The following is a 21,272-nucleotide window of genomic DNA, read 5'->3' as shown; positions in this document are numbered from 1 at the left end:
GGCGTCTCTTAACACTGGTGGGAATCTAGGCCCTAACTGGAGGCCAAGATGTCCAGATAGCGACCCATTCTTCGCTCTCTGGGTCCTCTCTTTGACTGCCTCCTTCAGCAGCAACTTCCCTTTCTTCTCTCCAAGCACCTACCCAGACAGAGCCTCTTAGCCTGGCAGCCTCAGCCCTTGCGGGCCACTTTGGCAGATTTCCGGGATGTGGCCTCAGGTGCCACAGGTACAAGAGACCTGGATCTTTTTGAAGAGGAGCAGGGCATTTTGCCCTTGGAAAGTCCCTTCCACCCCACCTGACACAGAGCATGTCCTGGGCCTCCGTGGGCTGGGTTTGTTTTCCCCTAGCCCTGCGCAGCTGCCCTCCAATCCTGTCCACGGCCAGATAAGATAGAAAATCTGGTGCTAGCTCAGGCCTCTCCAGGGGATCCTGCACCCACTGGCTGCCAGTCAAAGCTCAAAGCCAAGTCTTTGTATTCCAAATGCAGCTCCTTTTGGGATTCACAATTTCAGCGCTCTTGAATTAGAACTGCATAAAGCCTTCTAGCTATGTCGATCTTACCTCCCACATCCTACCTCTGGGACAGCCCCTGTAGACACTTGGGAGCTGGGCAGGTTCCCCTCCCACAGGACTTGGGCAAAGCTCAGGCAGCTCCAGGTGCCCAGGGCCCTCTGATGTACAGCTGTCCACATTCTGTCGCCAGGCCTGGAGTCAGAAAGCCCTGGCCTGTCTTCCCCTCCAGCTGTACCCCCACCCTGTCAGCCAGAGGCTACCCAGGGCTCTAAAGGAAGACACAGAGACTGAGGCGGTTTGGATGCCAGTTGAATTTCTGATGGAAGTTTCTTTACAATGGGGTGGCTGGGCAGGAGGTGGGCAGACCCTGCGCACCTTGCCCAGGGCTCCTGGGGGAGGTAGGAGCAGAAACAAAGTTTAAGGCTAAGGCTGCCGCTGTGTCCTGGATGCAGCAACCTTGAAAATCATGTTAATCAAGGAAACAAAAATCCCTCTAAACTCTGTGGTACTGCATTAAAAAAAGAAGAAAAGCCACAGCTCTGAGAACGACGGGCCCCTGCCTGTTCCGCAGTGTTGCTGTACTCAGCAGTCCTTGATCAACCTTGGAATCATCACTTGGGGTCATGAAAGAACAGGACCCCTTGCCTGTTCCCCGATCCTTGCTTGGTGTGGGTACCAGTGAGGTCCCAGGGGTGTGGCAAGGGCACCCGAAGCGCTCAGGAGAAGCAGGACAGAGTCCACTTGCTGACTGGGACAGGATGGAAACAGTCACCTTCCCTGAGGTAAGGGAAGAGCACCGTTCTCTAGAAAAATTAGAAAAATCAGATTCACCGATAGAGGAGGGATGCAGGTACTGATTTGTGTGTCGATTAGGGAGGGCAGTGAGTGGGGGGGGAGGGGCGGGGGCGGAGCGAGGGGGCTGGCCCAGTCCCGCCAGCTTTTCTGGGCGCCCACAGGACACTCAGAAGTTGCTGAAGAGTTCATTTTTCTTGCTCCAGTCCATCTGTGGAGCCCGCCTGTTGCCGCGTTTCTGGTGAGCCCGCTCTTTGGCCACGGCCAGGGAGATGTTGAAGTCCAGGATGGGGTCGGAGGAGGAAGAGGTAGATGAGGGTGCCGTGGAGTCCTGTTTCCTGGGGCTGTCTTGGGAATTCAGCTGCAAAGAGGAGGCAGTGGCAGAGAGCCGGGAGTCAGTGCCTGGCGGGGCGTCCTGGTCCTCAGCCTCCGCAAGGTGGCTGGCTCCCTTGGGGCAGTGCCCAGGGAAGCCAGGTCACAAGAACAGAACGTGGCATAGCATGTGACCTCCAAGGCAGGCTAGCGTGCCAGGAACGAGTGTGGCCTGGGAATGGGTTTCCCGTAACTCAGTGCCACCCTCTGCCCGCCCGGCCAGCCAGCCTACCTCCTCACTGGTATCACTGGAGGTGGATCTTGCCAGGGCTGATCTGGGGCTCTCAGAGGCGACCTCAGGCAGCGCTTCCTGGCTGTTCTCCTGAAACGGAAGAGGGGTGGGGGTTAGCAAGGGATGGGGTGGGGGAGTCCTGAATAAGAAAGGAGCCCCCAGGGGAGAAGCTCCACTTAAGCCTTTAACATCCACCCGGAAGCCCCAGTGCCTGAGTCTGAGCCTGGCGGGTTCCCTTGGGGACTGACAGTTTTACATTCCTCTAAGGATCAGAGGGCAGCCTGGTTCCACCACCCAGGTGGGAGGGACCATCGTGGGATTAGCTGAACTGCTCACACAGAACCCCCTCCCCAGCCCTCCCAAAGTAGCCTTCAGGGTTGACTAGCCTTTGAGGCCAGTGACCATGGAGGGGCTTCGTGGAGTGTGGGGATATAGAGAGCCTCTGCTTGGCACAGGGAACCCATGTGATACTCCCTGAATTCCTGCAGCCTACCTGTTTACTTGGACTCGACCCTAGGAATCTTGAAACTTTCCCCCAAAGCAACCAAGAAGGGCTTTGAAGGAATAAGGCAAATGAGAGAGTTCTAGGTCCACAGATGGGGTGACAGAAAGTTCAGGTGGCCTCTGGGAGGAGCCCTTGGGGAGGGGAGACCTCCTTAGTAGACCCCGCAGAGAGCTCGAGCTCCGTGGTCTGACTCTGAGTCAGCTGTCTCAGAGTGAAGGTCTTGGCCAAGGCTTCGACTTGGTGCTCAGCCTCTGCCTGGGTCCCTCTGTGGCCTCAGCTGGCACCAGGCCCCACCATCTCTTCCCCAGCCTCCACTGCCTTCTCTTCCTCTTCTGCCCAGGGAGGAGGGGTGGAGGGGCTTTGTTCTTCCAACCCAGACTGGAAGCAGCAGGGCCCAGGCAGCGTGCGTCCAGACACTGAAGCTCTGTTCTTGGGGGGAAGAATGGCCTCTTCTGTACGGTGGGGAGTTGGAGGCGGGGTTTGTCACCAGGATGGCGGGCTGCAGAGGGGCCCGGCCAGGCCAATCTCTCCCAACTGCCTTGGCGCGAGGCAGGGGTTTGAGGGGTGCACTGGCAGTTCTAGAGCTTGGAGCTCAGAGGGGAGCAGCTTGGAAACGGGGGTTTCAGCCTGAGCCAGATAGCTGTCCCTATCCCAACCATGCCACCTTCCACCCTTCTGCAGCCCCACTTGAGAGCCAGAGAAGCGTTAGAGGGCCTGCCTTTACCTTCCGGATCTCCCCATTGGTAAAGGGCTCGGGCAAGGGACCTACGGGAAGGAAAAAACAGCAGAGGTGAGTCCAGAAGCTCTGGGGAATGCGGACGGAGTGGTGCCCGGAGAGGAGGGAGAGCTTCGGGGTTTAGGCCATAATTAGACCTTGTTCTCTATGTCAGTGTTTAAGTATCTTGACTGCAACCCTGTAAAATTGTGGGTCTGACTTTCTGGTGACCCAGCATACACACGTGTGTAACCAAAGTTTCATGAAGCAATGTTTCCCCTTAATACCTCGTCAATGCTCTCCCATGTTTTCGAGTCAAAGAAGAACACTAGTCTCTGCTAAGTTGATCTTATGAACCACTGATGGGTAATGAGCTGTTTGGAAAAACCACTGTCTTCGATGGGGATGAAATTCCAGGCTGGCTGCCTAAGACCTGGGAATCTTGTTAGAAATGCAGATTCCCAGGCCTTGGCACCAGGGCCTGATTCAGTGGGTCTGGAGTGGGCCTAGGAATCACAGTTTTTCAGATGGCTCCTAGGTGGTGATGCTGTCACCAGAATTGGAACCCCACCCCAGATTATGGTTAGTACCTGCCCTGGCTGAAAGAGAAAATAATCCCAACTGGTGCCTGCCACCGTGAGGGTGAGGGGATGAGGGGGGCTCAGGGCAGTGTCCTGAGTGGGCCCCCGCCCCGCCATGGGAAAACTGGTGGTGGCAGGGGGGGGTCAGGAGACACTGTCCTGGGGTCCCGGTTCCACTTATGGGGACTGGTCAGCCTGAATGGGTTTCTTCTGAACTCTTTAACATCAATGTGTATCTGTTCTTGCCGGGCTGGACGGCAGGCACGCCTGACTCTCACCATTTCCTCCCTGTTGCTACCCAGCCTTCCCGCAGTGGCCAGGCGGGGGATTGCTGGGACACGGGGACACTCACTCTCCCACTCCCCCCATGCTGGCCCCGTCCCCACGAGGGCCAGGCTGTCTCATGTGGTCAGGGGACAGCTGCTGGGAGGAGGAGGGCAGCCTGGAGACCCCAGGAGGACACCTGCCCCCGGGCCTCTCCCAGGGCGGCTTCTCTGGCTCGTGGCTGCGCTCCCGGTGGTTCTCAGGGCCCATTCCACCCAGCCAGAGAGATAAAAGGAAGGAATGTCTGAGGGCTGATTTCTTAGGGGACGGTGGGGGGAAGGATTCTGGGGAAGGCAGGGGGAGGTACTGGAGGAGCAGCGTGGAATCCAGATTCCAGCTGGCTTCCCATACCACACTACCAAGAACAAGGCTGGGGCTTCTGGGGGCCTCAGTTTCCCCCTCACTGACGAAAGGAACTATCCGGGTTATCTGGTTTATGTGAACTTGGGACACAGGGTAAGGCAGTGCCCTCCCGCCCATGCCTAGAGTCTGCTAGGGACTTCCACCTGACCCATCCCTGCTTCTAGGACCCACTGGCCCCTCCACCTGGGGATCGAGGTCTGTGGCAGGACCTTTGAGTGGACCACCCCCCTACAAATAAAATCCTGATACCCTAAGAGAGGCCCCACCCACTGCAAAGTCCAAAGAGGTCCCATCTACCCTCCCCCTCCCCCAGGGGCCATTTTCCTAGGGAGAAAGTCCAGACCAGGGAGTGAGGGTTGCTTAACTCCTCACTGCCCTTGGGCGGCAGTGTTGCCGGCTTGGGCTTGGGCAGGGGGAGGTGCCAGGCTTGGCAGTGTAATATGGGGAGTGGGGGAGGGCAGGGGCCCAGGGACCAAGGAGGGACCCACTGCTCTCTAGAGCCAGTGAGCCTGGGTTTCCAAGACAACCTGAGAGAAAGGAGGGGAGGCACTGGGCCCCTGTCACTGGACTCTGATCTGACCAAGTGGAGCTGGAGTTAACCCTTCCCTTGCGTCAGCACTGCCTGGAGAACCTCCTGGGGGCTGAGGCCTCCCCCTGGTGCTGCTGCTTTGGCCTGGGAATGAGTGCCTCTGTCCCTTGTGCCAGCCTAACCCTGTCATATGCCATCCTCAGAAAGCTACTGCCATCTCCGCTTCCTCTCCTGACACCAGAGTCCTCTTTCCCAACCTACACCTCTGGCCCCCCACCCCACCGAAGGAGAGGGAGGAGCCTGAGGCAGGAAGCTGCCCACCCCTCCCCTGGGACACAGTAAAATCTAGAACACTGGCCCACATCCTTGATTCGGGGACCCCCGGCTGTCCCACCCAGCTCACCATTCAGGTGCTCCTGAGACGGGACCACTTTGCATTTCTTGAAGAACTCATCGGTTTCCTTGTCTACCACCAGCAGCTTGGTCTCGTCCCCACCAGCCTTGATGGCAGATACCACATCCGCGTGCTGCTTGCCCTCCATACAGACCCCGTTCACCTGTGGGGTGGGTTACCGGCACAGTTTTGGAGGGATAGGTGGAGGGAGGCACAAATGGTCCTCTTCGTCCTCGGCCAGGTGGCAGTCTAGGGACACTGGGCACCTCCCTGCCCCCGCCTCTGTTGCTTGTGGAGTCTTCAAAATAAACCAAGTGGTCCTCCCACTTGACAGTCAAATGAGGAGGCAGGACACTTGAGAAAAGCCAAAGAAAATATGGAGGAAAGACTAAACAAACACAGCTGGGGCAGGAAAGATCAGGGAGGCCTGGGCTGGGCCCTCGCATTTCTATGTACTTGCATTCGACTTCCCGCTCTGGGCGGCGGTTTGCTCACGTGTAAAACGAGAAGTCTTGGGAGAGCTGATCTTCCAGCTCTAAGGTTCTAAGACTGAGATTCTGGGGCCTGCCCAAGGCACAAGGTTCACGTTTCCTTTTCTCCTGAGCACTGCACAAGTGTCTGACTGCACCTGCCAGTACGGAGGTCTCCAGCAGCGGGGAGCTCTGCAGGTGGTCCCATACAGCCACTGGGATGGGTAGGTGAATCCTGGGCTGCTGGCTGTCTTGTGGTGAAGAACCCAGAGGAGGTGAGGGCAGGAAAGAAGTCTGTCCATCACCCGCCACCATCCATCCACCCACCCACCCACCCACCCACCCATCTTCTCTCTCCCTCCCCTCCTGCCTACCCACTCACCATTCTTCCTTCCTCTCTGCCTCCCTCCCTCCACCTACCTGGCATCTATGGGCTATCTGGACCCCATGGGCTAACCAAGGAGCAGACAGGGTGATGGCTCCCCCAGGAATTGCCTATCTGTGGGGACGCAGTCAGGAAGGGCCTGGGAAGAGGGTAAGAAGCACTACCTCCACGATGCGGTCCTGAGCCCGGAGCCCCGAGGCCTCGGCAGGTGAGTCTGGGTCCACAGCCCGGATGAACTGGCCTGGCTTGGACTTGTCGCTGTGCAAGTTGAAGCCGTAGCCATTGGCACCCTTCTTCATGGTGCAGAGCCGAGGCCGAAGCTCATGCTGTGGGGATAAAGGAGGGTCTGTGACCATTCTCCATCATCTGAGGTCCCGCTCTCCCTGCCCTGTGCCTGACCCACCAACCCTCCCTCAAAGAAACACTTGGGAATAAGGCAAGTTTGCTGAGCTCCCACACAACAATTCGAGAGAATGCCGGGCTGGGCCCCAGAAGACCTGTGCAGAGATCTGGCATTGCAGCAAACAGCTCAGGTGCCTGTCCAAGCCAGCTGTCGCTTCTGGTAAAAGGGAGGCGGGACCACATTAGCTCAAGTCTCTCCCCTTGTGGCATTCTAAGGTTAATAGTGTTACTTTGATTGCTACTTTCTCCCTCCCCTCTAAAAGTTCAGCCTGGCTAGGTGAGTGGGGGTCCTGGCCCTTTTCTTTTGTACCCAGTTCTCTGCAGCCGGGGAAGCAAGACATGTTTACTGAAAGCTGGTCAGCATGTTTACAGTAAAGTCTTTCCCCATCCAAAAGGAAGCAGGTGGCCAGATGACCACAGACTGTGAGAAGCACAGCCAGGGGTCCTGGACAGGACACGGACCCCCATCAGTAGAACCAAGGCTGAGGGCAAAAGGCAGCACCAGAACTCCAAAGAACCTGTTGATCCCCAAGGAGACTGAACGGGGAAGGGGCCATGAAAAGCAGGGCTGGGCTGAAGGGATCCTGACGTGGCTGCGGCCCAGAGCGGGGACCTACTGAAAGGGCTCAGGCAGGTTTCTCTCAAGCACTCAGACACTGCTGAAAATGGTTTTCACCATCCTTGGTTCAACTTAAGCAGCTTAGCTCAGAAGCTGCAGCCCTAGGGATGCATTTACATGATGGAGGGAATCCGGGTGTGCACAGGCCAAGCAACTGAAACCTTGGCCAGAAGAGCCTGAACCCAAGACCCGGCTTGGGGGTCCCTCTCCCCAGCCTCCCAGGCCTGGCTGGGCAGGGCTGCAGCCGCCAGTCTGCTAGCTTTGGGTGATCACACCCCCACACGCCATCGGGCAATGAGCAATGGCAGGAGTCAAGGCCCTGGCCCAGGGGCCAGCTTCCCCACTTTAGTGGCTATGTGACCTGGGGCAAGTTATTTCCTTTTTAGCACCTTAGGTTCCTCATTTATAGACCATTCTTCGTGCCACCTGCCTCCTAAGGTCCCAGAGTTGCTGTGAGGCCAAATGAGATCATTAGCATAGGTGGAAACACTTTAACTCCAAAAATCCCTGTGCACACGTAGACTTTCTCGGTGTTGGGAACACTAATGAATAGTCCCCTGAAGCTGAGAAGGGAGATTTTGGGGGTGAGGGTGGGGGCCAGGCTGCTCTGAAACACCAGTCCCCAGCTGGGAGTAGAGCTGGCAAGGGAGGGCAGGGAAGGAGAGGAGGGCTTACAGGCCTCCTGCCCGAACTTGCCAGCCCCGGGAGGCAGCTGCCATCTGGGGCTCCCACCCCTCCACGCTCAGGGGGTGGCTGAAGGGTGACTTTGCCTCCCTTCAACTGCCCAGGCAGGTCTTTCCCTGTGCTTCAGGATGTTGGTGGGGGCTGTGGAGAGGAAGTCAGGAAGGAGGGCTGATGGTTGGGCCCTAATCTGGGCCAGAGGCCCCGGGGCCCTTCCCTAGTTTCTCCTCCAACAGACTCCGCTCAACCCAGAACAATAGCAAAGACAAAGATGTGAGCATAAAAAAGTGCGTGTGGAGGAGCAGAGACACCCTCTCCCCATAGGCCGTGAAGCATCCCCTTCTCTCAAACTCCTCTGGCTCCTCACTGCAGGGCACCGCCCCAGGAGTCCCCCTGCCACCACCTGCCTCATTCATCTCCCCCTCCCCCCAGCCCTCCCAGCCCCCCCAGCCCCCAGGGGATCTTCCTCCGGAGTTAGTGAGGCTCTTCTCCCCTCCAGCTAATCCCTCCACAAAGCTGACAGCACAGCCCTCCCCCAGGCTGGGCAGAGGTGAGCAGGAACAGGTCTGACCAGTGCCACCGGGCAGGCTCGGCTCGGCTTTCCACAGCCTGGCTGAGCTCACAATCACCCTGAGAAAGTGGGGAGGAGAAGCAAGGTTGTGGGGGGGGGGGGTTTGGAAGGGGGCAGCGCTGACATCGCTGCTCCTCCCCACCTTCTCTCAATTCCTAAGAGCCTTGCCATAGCAACCTGGCTGGGGCTGGTCACCCCCATTTGCAAGATGGGGAAACTGAGACTACTCCAGGTGTTAAGCCCACTGCCTGATGTCATACAGCTTTACATGGAGGAGCCAGAGCTCCAATCAGGTCGCTGACTTGGACCCTGAGTTCCTTCCACCACTTGTGGGCTGGTCCTGAAGGGACCCAAGTCCAGACTGGGAGGAGGCCCCGCTGGAGCCGGGGCCTCTGCTGGAGTCAGTCATAAACATGGGTTGCCCTCCCGGCCGGCCGCAGTCTTCGCTGGGAGGCAGCTGGTCGCTGATGAAACCACAGCCTGCCTTCCTTCCGGGTGCTCAACGTCTTAAGGCTACTTGAGGCCAGGGCTCCAGCCTGAGCTGGAGGAGCCTAGTGGCTCCGGGAGCGTTCCCGGCCGGCAGCGCGATCAATTGGCCTGGGTCTCTGCAAGAGGCTTCCCTTACTGATCTCTGCATATCTGTCTGGTGATCCGTCATTAAAGTCGGAGGACCTGCTTTGAACCTCACTCCCCTTCTGCCAGTACCAAGCTATGAGGATTAGAGGAGATGGGGCTCAGCTATCCCATTGCTCCCTTTCCCCTGCACCGGGCCCTGCCCCACCGCCCTCTGGGGGTAGCTGAGCAGGGAGATAAGAAGCCCCAGGGGGTTTTCTGAAGTCTTCAGACACCTCCAAGGGCCCCGACTGGCTCCCTCCTTCCCAAGTCCCTGGAGAGGCTCCCTCCCTTCCCACAGGAGGGGTGGGGGCTTCGACTCCTCCAGGGAGACCAGCCTGTTTCTGTCCACCCCTCCCCCAGCTGTCTCCAGGAGGCGTCACTGCCAGCTGCTGAGTCAGCCCATCAAGGGAGCCCATCCTAGCCAGGGTGGAGGCTGGTGCCGGCAGGAGTCCGTCCCTGGGGGCAGCCTCCCTGGGGATCTGGCCGGGAGGGCTGGTCTAGCACCCCAAAGAGAAGATGGGGAGGGGGACAGGTACCTGGCCAGAGCCTGGCCACCACTGCTCCTGGGCTTGCACCCCCAGACCTGAAGTAGGACCTGGGTTCTGCCTCTGGGCAAAAGGGGGTAGATGGAAAGTCCAGGCCATCCTGGTCCTGCTCTGTGGGGCCCCCAGGAGGGGACCACAGTGTCAGCTCCAGAGGCATCAAGAGCTGGAGGTGCGGGGCGGGGGGGGCAGCTTCAAGGGGAACATGGCCTCAAGAGTGTTCGGGGTACTGGGGGAGGGGGGACTCCCAGTAACGATGACAGCTCAGAAGCAGAAATCAAAATCTGCTCAGTGAGGAACCTGGCGGAGATCAGGAAGCAAGGGGAAGGAACAAGGGGCAATGGTGGCCAAAGGGCAGTGCAAATGGGCTGGGGGGGGGGGCGGTGGTGCCAGGGGCTGGATGGGTCTGACTCTCACTTCCAGGCAACACCGGACAAGCTTGCCAGAAAAGAGCCTGTCAGGAGAACTGCCTCCAGACTCTTCTCCCGCCCCCAGGTCGTCAGGCTGTACCAAATCCCGTCACAGGCTGTGTGACCCTCCCCTCCATTCTCTCTTCTCTCCCAGGGAGCCCAGCCCAGCCCCAAGTGGCCGCCCAGTCACCTCCACCTACGCAGCCCAGGGAGCGGACTTCGGGCACACGTTATTCAATAGGCGCCACCAGCAGCCACCTGGAAAGCTGAGGAAAGTCGATACCCTAATCCCAGTGCCCGTCTCTGGGGAGCAGGCCCAGGGCCGCTCCCTGCTGCTTCTCAGGGGAGGGCTGCTGGGGGCCAACGCCCCACTGAGCCGAGCCCCTCCCTGATGGGTGTCATGGTGATGGCCATATAGACAACAGCCAACTTGCTTCCAGAAGGCCGGCCAGCTCGGAGTCCCAGAAGAAATGGGTTGGATGAGCAGGAAGACCACCGGGGTGGCTAGGGGAACAATAGGTGACCCTCACCTCCCAAGCCTGGCCTCCCCCCAACCCAACCCAGACACGGGCTTCTTGTTTATGCAGATAAGATTGAGGCCGGCTGCTCCACACAGGGAGATCAGCCCCAACAATGGGGTGGGCAAGAGTCGGGGGAGGGGAAGAAGGGGTCGGGTGGGGGTGGGATACGGGGTATGCTGGGCAGAAGGCACCGTGGCTGCTCCGGGAGGCAGCACAGTTTTTCCACGGAACTCTGGAGGCAGAAGCTGGAGTCTGGTGCCAGCTCTTCAAGGAAGCCACGATAGATGGCGAGAGCTGGCCTGGCCTGAGGGCAGGTTGCGAAGTGACCAGGAGCTCAGGGCAGAGCTCTAGGCTGAAGGTATCCTCTCCTCACCCAAGGTACAAAGGGCTTGGGTGCCACTGACCCGTGCCCCAGGGCCCTGATATGGCTTCATTTCACCCTAGAGGGCCTTTCCCGCCCAGTTCTGTACGGACTGAGGGATGTTGGACACATTTGCAAAAAAGGAGCCATTCTAGCCCTTGATCTTGTTTTTCCTGTTTCTCAGTGGGAAGGCCCCTCTTGGGAGCCCAGCTGGGGTGGGATCTGGGAAGCAAACATATGCTAAAGTGGGGGCTGCTTTTCTAACATGCAGGGGCCCTGAGCCAGCTTCTCCCTCTGCTTCTTCTCTCCTGGTGCTGGCCAGAGACCCACCCAAAGGAGCTTGGCTCAGGTCTCCCCAGGGCTGGGCAAGCCTGGGACGGGGCAGGCTGGTACGTGGGCTGCTGCCTGGCTGGCCGCCCCATGCCTGCTTGCCCCACGGGCACTGCATTCTCATCCCTCCTCATCCCTCACCCTCCTCCCAGAAGTCACTGGATTTAACTCCTGCGGACTGTCCCAGGACGAAGACCTTCAGGGAGCCTGTATACTTGGGGCTCTATTGAAATAACAAATCGCAGCTACCGTTTAATGAGCGTTTACTATGTGCTAAGGACTGTACTAGGATTTTACGTGCACTTTCTCATTAAAACCCAATTATAGTCCTGCGAGGAAGGTGTCATTACCCTCATTTCCCAGAGAAGGAAACTCAGGCTCAAAGAAATCACCTAAATGGTTCAAGTACCCAGCTGAGGTGAGAAGGCAGACTCTGAACTCAGCACTGTCCAACCGAAACGCAACATCAGGAGGGCAGGTAATTTAAAATTACATTAAAGTAAAAACCAACGAGAAATTAAGACAATTATCTTATTTAACATAATATACCCCGAACTGTTATCATTTCCACATGTAACCCGCAGAAAAATTACAAACAGCATTTTTACATCTTTTGTTTGTACTACGTCTTCCAAATCTGGTGTACATTTTACACTTCCAGCGCATCTCAAGTGCTAAGAGCCACATGTGGCCAGGGGCCACCACAATGGCCCACTGATATTTCTAGAGACCTCACTCTGACCATTATGCTGTCAGCCCCAAACGCTTTTCTAGATCAGCCCCCAACGTTTGAATTGGGCACCATGACCTTATAAAGAACCCTTATAATGGACATCAATGAGCCAGTAGCACCTGAATCCCATTTTTAGGAAACCCATGCCACTCGCCCTTTCCTAGGACACAGGAAACTAAATATTGCCCAGAGGGCTAGGGACATGGTGAGTTGTTCTAGTCCAGGGGTGAAGGAAGGAAGGCCAAGGTTAACAGTCAAGGTTGGCCTTCAGGAGGGGCCCTTTGTGCTACAGGGAAGCCCCAGGGCCAGCAAGGGTGGGTTCTTAGGACCCAGGGGGTTGAGGGTGGGGTAAAGACTTGGTGGCCAGACTCCTAGCCCCAGAAGAAGGGTGAGGCCACTTCTGGGCGGAGGCCTTCCATTGGGGCTGATACATTTTCCTGATAGTGCTGAAGGCCATCCCTTAGGGACATAGGCGACCTGGACCCTTCCTTGCAAGAAGCTGGTGCAAGCAGCCTGAATTTATGTCACAGTAATGGCTCTCATGTGGCCCAGAATGTGATGGGCAGGGACACCCAGCGAGACACTCGGGCCCTCAAGGACGACCCAACTGTATGGCCCAATGGATGTATGGCAATGGAGTCAGAGAGACGTGGGTTCCAAGATACAGCCCAGCTGTGTGGTAGGGGCTCACTAGCTGAGCCCTGGGGCCGCCCACCTGAAGTGACCAAGCTTCAGTTTCCACATGTAGACCATGGGGGCTAAGACCTGCCTCGTGGGCGGTCGTGTAGATTAAAAGACACGAGGCATGTTTAGTGCACAGCACATTGCTAGACACAAATAATACCTATCGCTTAATGAACACTTACTACCAACTCACAAGACGGAGAAAATAATACCTAATTTGCAGGGTTGTCATAGGGGAATCCATGCAATGAATGTCGGTTATCTTTATGGCACAAGGCTGGACACTAGAAATTTTGAATCTCCTTACCCCAGTAGGGCTACTCTAGCTCAGAGCAGCAAAAAGCATAGGTACACCTACTATCTAATATCGGGATGGAGAACTCTGGCTTCTCTTTGTAAAAGGGCTGCAGCACTGATGAAACCCTGGTGGTGTCCCTTCCTCCCCTAATTCCTAAGTGCTTCCCCACTGCCACAGAGCCCCTTGGGATGGGAAGTGTGGACAGGAAGAGACAGGCCCCTATCTAGACATACAGAGAAGGACGCCCCATTCTCTCTCTCCAGAATGACTGATTTAACTTTACAGGAACCTAGTAAGAAGCAGTGGAGAAGGAGATCCCAAGTGTGTGGCTTAAGAGAAGGAACTAACACACAAACTATCACACACCCTGTCTAAAATCCAGACTCCCTGCAGTTCAAAGCCTGTTCTGCCCTCCCAAACTCTAACTTGGTCGGTGTGAAATGGCCTGCCTGTCCTGGGAAAGAAGTTGGTGGGCTTCTAGGTAATTGCGCCCACGCACCCACCTTGCCTGGGGTGCCTGCACTCTTTCTTTCTTTCTTTTTTATTTTAATTTAAATTTTATTTATTTTTTAAGTAGGCTCCATGCCCAACATGGGGAATCAAACTCACAATCTCAGGACCAAGAGTCAGACGCTCCACTGACTATGCTAGCCAGGTGCCCTGGGCTGCACTGTTTCTTCCTCTGGGATCAGGGCCTGGTCTGGCAGGAACCCACCCCAAGCTGGGCACTGACACACACACACACACACACACACACACACACACACACACACCTCATCAAATCTCCCCCAAAACCTGCAAGGTAGAGTGTTGGTGTTTCCATTTCACAGAAGTAGAATCTGAGGCTTACAGGCAACAATGGACAGTTAGGGTACCAAAGCCAGTAGACGCGGAAGCCCAGAATTTTAGCCTTCCAGTCTTAAAATGGAAGCTGCTAGCAGGCAAGAGAAAGGAGTGGGTAGGTACTGCCTGGAATTCCGATCTCTGGGTGTGCCTGAGGCGCAAACAGGCCCAGGTATGCTGGGACTGACATGAATTAGGATAAAGGTCCCTGATGGCTATCATGCATTCATTCATTCAAAAATTATTTGAGCTCCTCCCTCCTCTGTGCCAGGCACAGGACTGGGGATATAAACACAAAGAAGACACAGTTGTTGCCCTCCTGACCATTGCAGCAGTGGTCAAGATCATGAAAATGATTCAAAACGGCATGTTCAGGGACGCCTGGGTGGCTCAGTAGGTTGAGCGTCCAATTTCGGCTCAGGTCATGATCACGCAATTCGTGGGTTTGAGCCCCTGCGTCAGTCTCCGTGCTGACAGCTCAGAGCCTGGAGCCTGCTTTGGATTCTGTGTCTCCCATTCTCTCTCTGCCTCTTCCCTGCTCGTGCTCTGTCGCTCTCGCTCTCAAAAATAAGTAACAACATAAAAAAAAAAAGCAAAAAAAAAAACCCCCAAACCAAACCCTGTGTGTTCAGAGCAATAAAAGATGTAGGAAAGGGAGGAGGAGGTAAGCAAAGCAAAGGCCCATTCTGGGGGTACCTGGGTGGCTTAGTCGGTTAAGCGTCCAACTCGGATTTCAGCTCAGATCATGATCTCACGGTTCATGGGTTTAAGCCCCACATCAGGCTTGGCTCTGACAACGCGGAGCCTGCTTGGAATCTTTCTCCTCCCCTCTCTCTAAGCCTCCTTGGCTCAATCTCATGCTCACTCTCAAAAAGAACAAACTTTGTAGGAAAAAAATGGTCATTCTGCCTGCAGAGTGAAGGAAAGGCTCCACGGGGCTGTGAGTGGTTTTCGGAGAGTGTGCCTCTGGAGAAGGGGACTGACAAGTCCCCAGGCTGAAGGGTATCCTCAGGCTGCTGTAGTGGGATGGGCTGTGGAACACCTTTTGATTTCTTCGAGAACAGTGGCCTCTCACTGAGCATTAGGCTGGGACACAGATGCACTTGCCCAAGCAGAGGCAGATCCAGGGCTGGCTGCCCCATGGGTGGGTATGCAACAATCACTGGGGGAATACTTATTGATTCAAATACCAACAGTGACGTTTGCTGAGCACTTACTTAGTGCCAGGCTTTCCAGACCTCCCCATGGAATCCCAACCCCAGGTAGAAGCTGTTATGCTCCCACCTTACACAAGAAGAAACAGAGGCCTAGAAAGGTCTTAAGTACATGGGTCAAGGTGGCCCTTTAGTACAGCTGAGGTGGCCCAGGCCTGCCCATCCACCGCTGTGACTGTGGGGGCTGTGAGCAGGGGCTTGCTGGGCCTCTCTCCGAGGGGGTGGGGAAAGCCATCAACAAAGCAGGCGGGCAGAGATGCACGTCCCCTCCCCCTCCCCCTAGAACAGCACTACAGGTACCCTGCACCCTCTGCCCTGTATGGTTCTCGACCCAGCCTGGTCTTCCCAGTGAGAGGTCACCTGCTCTCTGCACAGCACTTTCCCATATAACACTTTTTTGCTTGTGAGAGCCAACGAAGGTACCCTAACAGCCCCCACTCTGCAAACAAATTCAGGTTAAAACTAATTAGTAAAACTCAAAATCTTTATATGAAATGTCTTTTAGGGAAAAAAAATAACTCTTACTATGTTTATTAACTTTTTTCCTTTTTTTTTTTTTTTTTTTTGCAAGGACAAGGGTGGGTCACTTGCATGGCCACGGTACCAGAGGTTCATGGGAATTTCTTACCAGAGGCACGGGCTATGCAGGAAGATGAGAGTCCTTGCACAAACGCCTGGGCAGAAAGAAAGGTGCTCAATTCAGCATCCACTCGGGGCCAGAGTATACTTCCCATTATTTGTAAAATTCTAGAGAAGGCAGGTGTCACTGTTACAATGCACCCCATTTTACAGATGGGAGAACCAAGGCTCAGACAAGTTCTGTGACTTGCCTATTGACCTGAAACCCCAAGAGGCCTGGTGATGGTATCCCCAGGACTGGCTGGAGTCTCCTGGCCGAATAGAGCATGCACACATGCGATGTCACATGACCATCTGGGGGAATCGGATTCTGTGGTCACCTAGAAAGCAGGAAGTTAAGCTCCGCTGCTTTTTCAGATGGCGTGGTGGGAGTGAATGTGCTAGGTCAAGTCTCCATGTCCCTGGCATCATCCACCTCCCCACCCAGCAGCAAATAAGAAAAAAAAAAAAACACTGAAAGGGCAATGGGAGGAGCTGAACATAACTGCATCTTGGCGGGGGATGGGGGGTGGGGAGGTGGTTACTTGTGCCAGTGCCAAAGTCCAAAAAAAAAGGAGGGGGGATGGCAAATTGATGCACTCAGCTCAGCACAAAGTTCAAACTGGATTTCTGCCTGGGACCAGAGGTCATGGGTTCCAACTCCGTGGTGTCAAGCCCCTGTCAGGGATGCTCCCACCCCTCCCCCACCCTTGCCAATGCCAGCTTGGCAGTGGCAGGAAGTGGGAGCCTGGCGGCCCTGGTATTCCCAGCACCCAGCTCTGGCTGGATGGGGCTCCTGGTGACCTCACTTCCACCAAACCAGCTGGTCCTCTCCGGCTCCACCTTCTACCTTTAGGCTGAACGGTGCCCTTTCTCTGTCCAGGGAGGCTTCTGCTGGCACCATGGATACTCCTGCCACAGGCTGCCACCAGGTGGAGAGCTGGTGCAAGCCAAAGGGGCCCTGAGAGGCCCAGCTCCCCACAATCTGCACCCCAAGGCCTCCCCCTTCACTCCCTGGGGACAGGAGGCTCTCATCACAACTTCTGTTTTGCTACTGCCCTTCCTGCAGCTGACCCAAACTGGGATCGTTTGGGGAAACCCCAAACAAGGGCAAAAAGTAATGAGTCTGTTTCGTGTCCGAAACTGGAGAGAGACAAGATGATGACAGGGCAAGACCACTTACCCCTGGTGAGTGCTGCTGGACTCAGCATGGCCCAGGGACACCGGACCACTCTCCCCCCCTCCCCCCAGCCCTTTCCCTTCCTCCAAAGTCCTCCCCTCCCATTCCCAGATACAAGCCAGAGCTTACTCCTCACATTCCTGAGACTCATAAATCCTCCTGGGTGGCAGAGCCGCCACCACCTCCGAGACGCCTCTGCACCTCCTCCCCGCACCCCACCCCCACACTTCGCCCTGAGATGGCTGGGCTTCCTCTCTTCTTAAAAGTCACACTGTACTTCAGGAGCATGAAGTCCACCAGGCTGAGGTTAATGATACACACCAGCCGGTGGGGGTGGGGGGAGGTGCGGGGAGAAGCCTGTGGGCGACCCCTCCCCTCCTTGTGCCGGGGTTCGGCACAGGAAAGGGGCTGTTACTCCTCTTGCTTTTTGAAATCGGGGAGGCGGTCCCTTCACCCACAGGGACCTTGGAGGAAGCTGGCAGTCGTGTGGGAGTCGGGTGGCCGAGGTGGGGAGGGATTGGGGGGTTCCAAAGAACGGAACAGACACCGCCAACAGAACCGAGAAAGGGGGACTGGACCCCCCCTGAGCCGCCCTCCTTCACCCCCACTCCCAAAAGCCAAGGGACAAGAAGTGCAGGTGGCAAGGCGCTCAGGGTCCCAGCCCAGTCTGGGGAGGGAGGGGCGTGGGGGTGGCGGGACGCAGCCCCAATTCTGCAACTGCCAGTTTGACCTGTCGGTGGGCGGGCGGAAGCAGTCTCCTGCTCGAGGATCTAGTTTCAGAAAGACAAGGCAGGCGCGGGGTTGGGCGTCCGAGGGGCGCCTGGGTCTCTCCCTATCCCCTCCTCCCACACCCCTTTCCAGTCGCCGCCGGGTCCCGGCCCGCACTTACTGGCTCCGGGTGGCTCTTCTCCGCCTCGTGCGGCTCCGGCGCGGCCGCCTGCGTTTCATTTTCGCTGCCAGCCTCCTGCGCCTCGGTGGCGGCCGGCGGCTCGGCCTGCCCGGGCCCGTCTTGGGCTCGCAGCAGCTCCTCCCGGATCTGGACACCCAGCTTCTGGAACCGCTCGTCTGTCTCGGGGTCAACCACCAGCAGGCGCACGGCGTTGAGCGCGGCGCGGATGCGGCTCACCACCTGCTGGTGGGTGTCTTTCTCTACGTTCTCGCCGTTCACTTCCACCAGCCGGTCTCCGGCCAGCAGCCCCGCCTTCTCGGCTGGCGAACCGGGCTCCACCAGCCGGATGAACTGGCCCACCTTGCCCTTCTCCCCGTGCAGGTGGAAGCCGTAGCCGTTCGGACCCTTCTCCAGGCAGCAGAGCCGGGGTAGGGGCGCCCCGGCCGCCGCGTCCGCGCTCATCTCGCCCGGCTCAGTGGTGCGACGCGGGGTCCCGTTGGGGGCTGGGGGCTGGACGGTCCAGCCCTTCTTTCCGCCCCGTGGACCGGCAGGCGGGAGGGAGCGCAGGAGGGAATCCCCGCGCCGTCAGACCGGCTGAACCAGCAGGTGTGCGGCGAGTCGCGGCCGCGAACTGCTAGAAGTTGAGGCCGGAGCGCGCGGACCAATCCCCACCCCGCGCGGCGTCTGAGCGCTCCCGAAGCTGCTCCAGCCCCTTATTCCGGGGGCGGGGTCGCGCCGAGGGTGTGGACACCGAGGCCCAATCAGAAGCCACGGACAAGGGCGCTCGGGCCGGGTGAATAACGCTGACCAATTGGAACGCTCAGGGGCGGGGCCCCGTGCTCGGCGCGGCGCCCCGCGGCGCAAGAAGAAAGAAGGCTCAGGAAGTGGAAGTGTTTGTTACTAAGTGGACGGAGTTGAGGCGGGAGGGCGGGGCGAGTTCCTGGTACTGGGCGGAGGGGCCCTTAGGCTCAGTTCTGGTTTTCCTACCTTTGGCGGGGATTGAGGGGAGCCAACCTCTGGGTAAAGGACTCTTAACGTTTTAACAGCCTTTAGCTAAAACCTTGTGTGCTCTCCAATGGGGGGTTGGGAGGGACTGTTGCTGGGGAAACCGCTCCAGCTCTGGGGCTGCGGGGTCCCAGAAGTCTTTTTTTTTTTTTAATTTTTTTTTTTTTCTAGGAGACAGAGAGAGAGACAGCGCGAGCAGGGGAGGGTCAGAGAGAGAGGGAGTCACAGACTGAAACAGGCTCCAGGCTCTGAGCTGGCAGTCAGCTCAGAGCCCGATGCGGGGCTCGAACCTATGAACTTTGAGATCATGACCTTAGTGAAAGTCGGACGCTTAACCGACTAAGCCACCCAGGCGCCCCCGGGGTCCCAGGAGTCTTAACGAACAGGACGAGGTGCACCTCCGACCCAACAAAGTTGTTGGAACAACGACATTTTCCCGTTCGTGGAGTCACTTTGCGTTGTCCAAGGACACGCTTACAGGGGGTGCGGGCTCATCCTCGCTGGGCCTGTGTGAGGGCTCAGCAGGGACCCCAGGCTTCTCCGGGTCTGCCCACTGAGGACAGGCCACCTAGGACAAGGGTATGAACACTGGCGTCGGCGTTTGGCTAGGGAAGTGGGGGAAGAGAGGCAGAACAGAGTCAGGTATCCAATCTCTGAGTCGAGCGTGCGGAGGGTAAGCAGCCCTGGCTTTTTTTTTCAAAAGAAAAAAAAAAAACCTGAATGGGACCGTAAGATAAACCTTTCCTTTCAGCTCTAAGCCGAGGAGAGGCTGGGGAGCCAGTCAGTTAAGGGTGAGGTGAGCAGTTGGGGGCATTGGAGGATGAGGATCAAATGATTTGGGCAGTGACAGTTCCCCCAACATGCATCATTTCAACATGTCCCCTCCCCATGCACACCTCAAAGAAGCAGTGGACAGGGTATACTCCAAATTCGGCAATTTACTTCTGAAAACACAAGTGCAGCCCATGTGATTCGGTCGCCTGTGACCTGTCTTGGGCCCCAGAAGAGCCCAGCAAGGTCAGGCTCCTCTCTGCTTCTCTTGGGAGAAGCCTCGGAGAGTTACCTTATCGCACCCAAGTTGGAGCCACTGACTCTGCTCAGAAAGCAAGATTTCTGCCTTGAAAGCAGATACAGTAGCCTTAGAAATGTGACGTGTGTACTTCCTCTCTCCTCTCCCTTGTCCCCTGGCCTGGAGAACTAGAGTAAAGGTGCCTCCAGGTCAAGACCTGCACGTCTCCTGTCCACCTCCGATTGCTGCAGTCAGGTCGCTGGGAGAAGTCTGGTGACCTTGGCCCCACATAAACTCCTTGCTACCTCTCTCCTCGGCCCAGTCTTACCCAAATGACCTTGTTTTGCACACTGTGTTGGTTTACCCAGAAATGGGTGACTTCTCACTCCCTAACTTGGCTCAGTGGGAGGGGAGATGGAGCAGTTTTGGCCTTGGTGTCTGGAAGAGAAAAGGCATGAGTGGTCAGGGAGGCGACAGCGCTTGGGTTTGGGGGGCTATGTGGGGTGGGATGAGGTTTGCTCAGGTCTGCCTCCCATCTGCTCCAGGAGATATCTCCTTATCTGACTCTTAACCCAGTAGAAGCACTGTAGCTGCTGGAAGTAGCCTGTGGGGCTGCATACCTGCTTATCCTGTTTGGGATAGGAGAGAAACCTTTCCCTGGCTGTGACCTCAGGTGTCTAGGTGCACAAGCAAAAGGGTAGAGAAGACAGAGATTCCGGGAGGTGGGGCTCCCTCAGGACCCGAGGTCCAGGGAACAGGAACGAAACATTTTTAGCTTGTAGGCTCAAGGAAAAGGGGCACACGTCCCAGAGGGGGACTAGGAAAGCCAGAGGCAGCCACATGGAGAGACCTAGTCTGGGCCACTCCTCCCTCCTGCACCCACAGAGCCCGGTCACTGCCCGATCTCCACATCTCTTCCCTGAGCTTTGGTCTGGCTCCTGGCACACGGGCCCATCTTACTGGGGAAGACTGTTCCCGGGGAGCTGGAGGAAATGAAAGTTGGGGTCTGCTTAACCTCTCAAGTTGAGGTGAGGGTGACGATGGGGTCACTTCCTGGCGTCAAGCTGCAGAAGTGCATCACTGCCCTCTGGTGCTGAGCTGGAGCAACACCACCCTTGTCAAGGCTAGGAGGGAGCCTCCCACCCCTGAGTCCAAGTACCAGAAGGCAAAGGGCCACCAGGTCCCTGCCTTGGTTTTCTGGGGCCCCGCCTCCCCCCTCCCTCCGTCTTTGTATTACATTATGTATCATTAGGATGAAATAAATATTTTACCCTCCCCCAGGATGCAGGGAAGCTACAGGAACTAGAGCAGAGGTGGGAGTACAGCTCCCACTTGGGAAGGGGCTGTCCACTGGGTCCCCCCAACCCCCAGCCTCTCAGAATAAACCAGATCTGGGGGAGAAGGCTGCATTCATGGGGGCCTCCGGAGCCCCCTTACTGCCCCTTGGGATTCACAAGACGGAGCAGCAGCTGGGCCGTTTCTTCTGGGACTCCACAAAGTCTCGGATCTGGAAGCTGGGCCCATCCGGCCGCCACAGGGCTCTGTATTTCAGTTCCCTTGAAGAGGAAGAA

The 21,272-nt window shown here is 56.8% G+C and overlaps 2 protein-coding genes across 4 annotated transcripts in view; both read right to left on the bottom strand.

Annotated features, from left to right (window-relative positions):
* Positions 1–806: 806 nt before the first annotated feature.
* Positions 807–18,380, bottom strand: SLC9A3R1 (SLC9A3 regulator 1). The gene is made up of 6 exons (XM_039226426.1): positions 17,688–18,380; positions 6,341–6,502; positions 5,331–5,484; positions 3,140–3,180; positions 1,911–2,000; positions 807–1,667 (listed from the first exon to the last, which is right to left on the bottom strand). The coding sequence occupies exons 1-6, from the start codon at positions 18,147–18,149 to the stop codon at positions 1,476–1,478; spliced, it is 1,101 nt and encodes a 366-aa protein (XP_039082357.1). The 5' UTR covers positions 18,150–18,380; the 3' UTR covers positions 807–1,475.
* A 1,232-nt stretch (positions 18,381–19,612) lies between these two features.
* RAB37 (RAB37, member RAS oncogene family) overlaps positions 19,613–21,272 on the bottom strand; it is a 59,139-nt gene continuing 57,479 nt past the window's right edge. For all 3 annotated transcript variants that reach the window (XM_039226399.1, XM_039226398.1, XM_039226400.1), the window contains one exon: positions 19,613–21,257. In XM_039226399.1, the coding sequence (XP_039082330.1) occupies positions 21,152–21,257 (106 nt within the window). In that variant the 3' untranslated portion in view covers positions 19,613–21,151. The remainder of the gene's footprint in view (positions 21,258–21,272) is intronic.

Source organism: Hyaena hyaena, unplaced genomic scaffold (genome assembly GCF_003009895.1).
Source record: "Hyaena hyaena isolate Hyena2069 unplaced genomic scaffold, ASM300989v1 scaffold_21, whole genome shotgun sequence".
In the NCBI taxonomy this organism is placed as follows: domain Eukaryota; kingdom Metazoa; phylum Chordata; class Mammalia; order Carnivora; family Hyaenidae; genus Hyaena; species Hyaena hyaena.
This window is presented reverse-complemented; position numbering and strand designations above follow the sequence as displayed.

Coding starts and splice junctions, on each gene's coding strand:
- SLC9A3R1 (XM_039226426.1), bottom strand. CDS start 18,149: ATGAGCGCGGACGCGGCGGCCGGGGCGCCCCTACCCCGGCTCTGCTGC. Junction 5,485..6,340: donor CTCAGGACCGCATCGTGGAG/GTAGTGCTTCTT, acceptor CCCACCCCACAG/GTGAACGGGGTCTGTATGGA. Junction 3,181..5,330: donor GTCTCAGGAGCACCTGAATG/GTGAGCTGGGTG, acceptor TCCTTCCCGTAG/GTCCCTTGCCCGAGCCCTTT.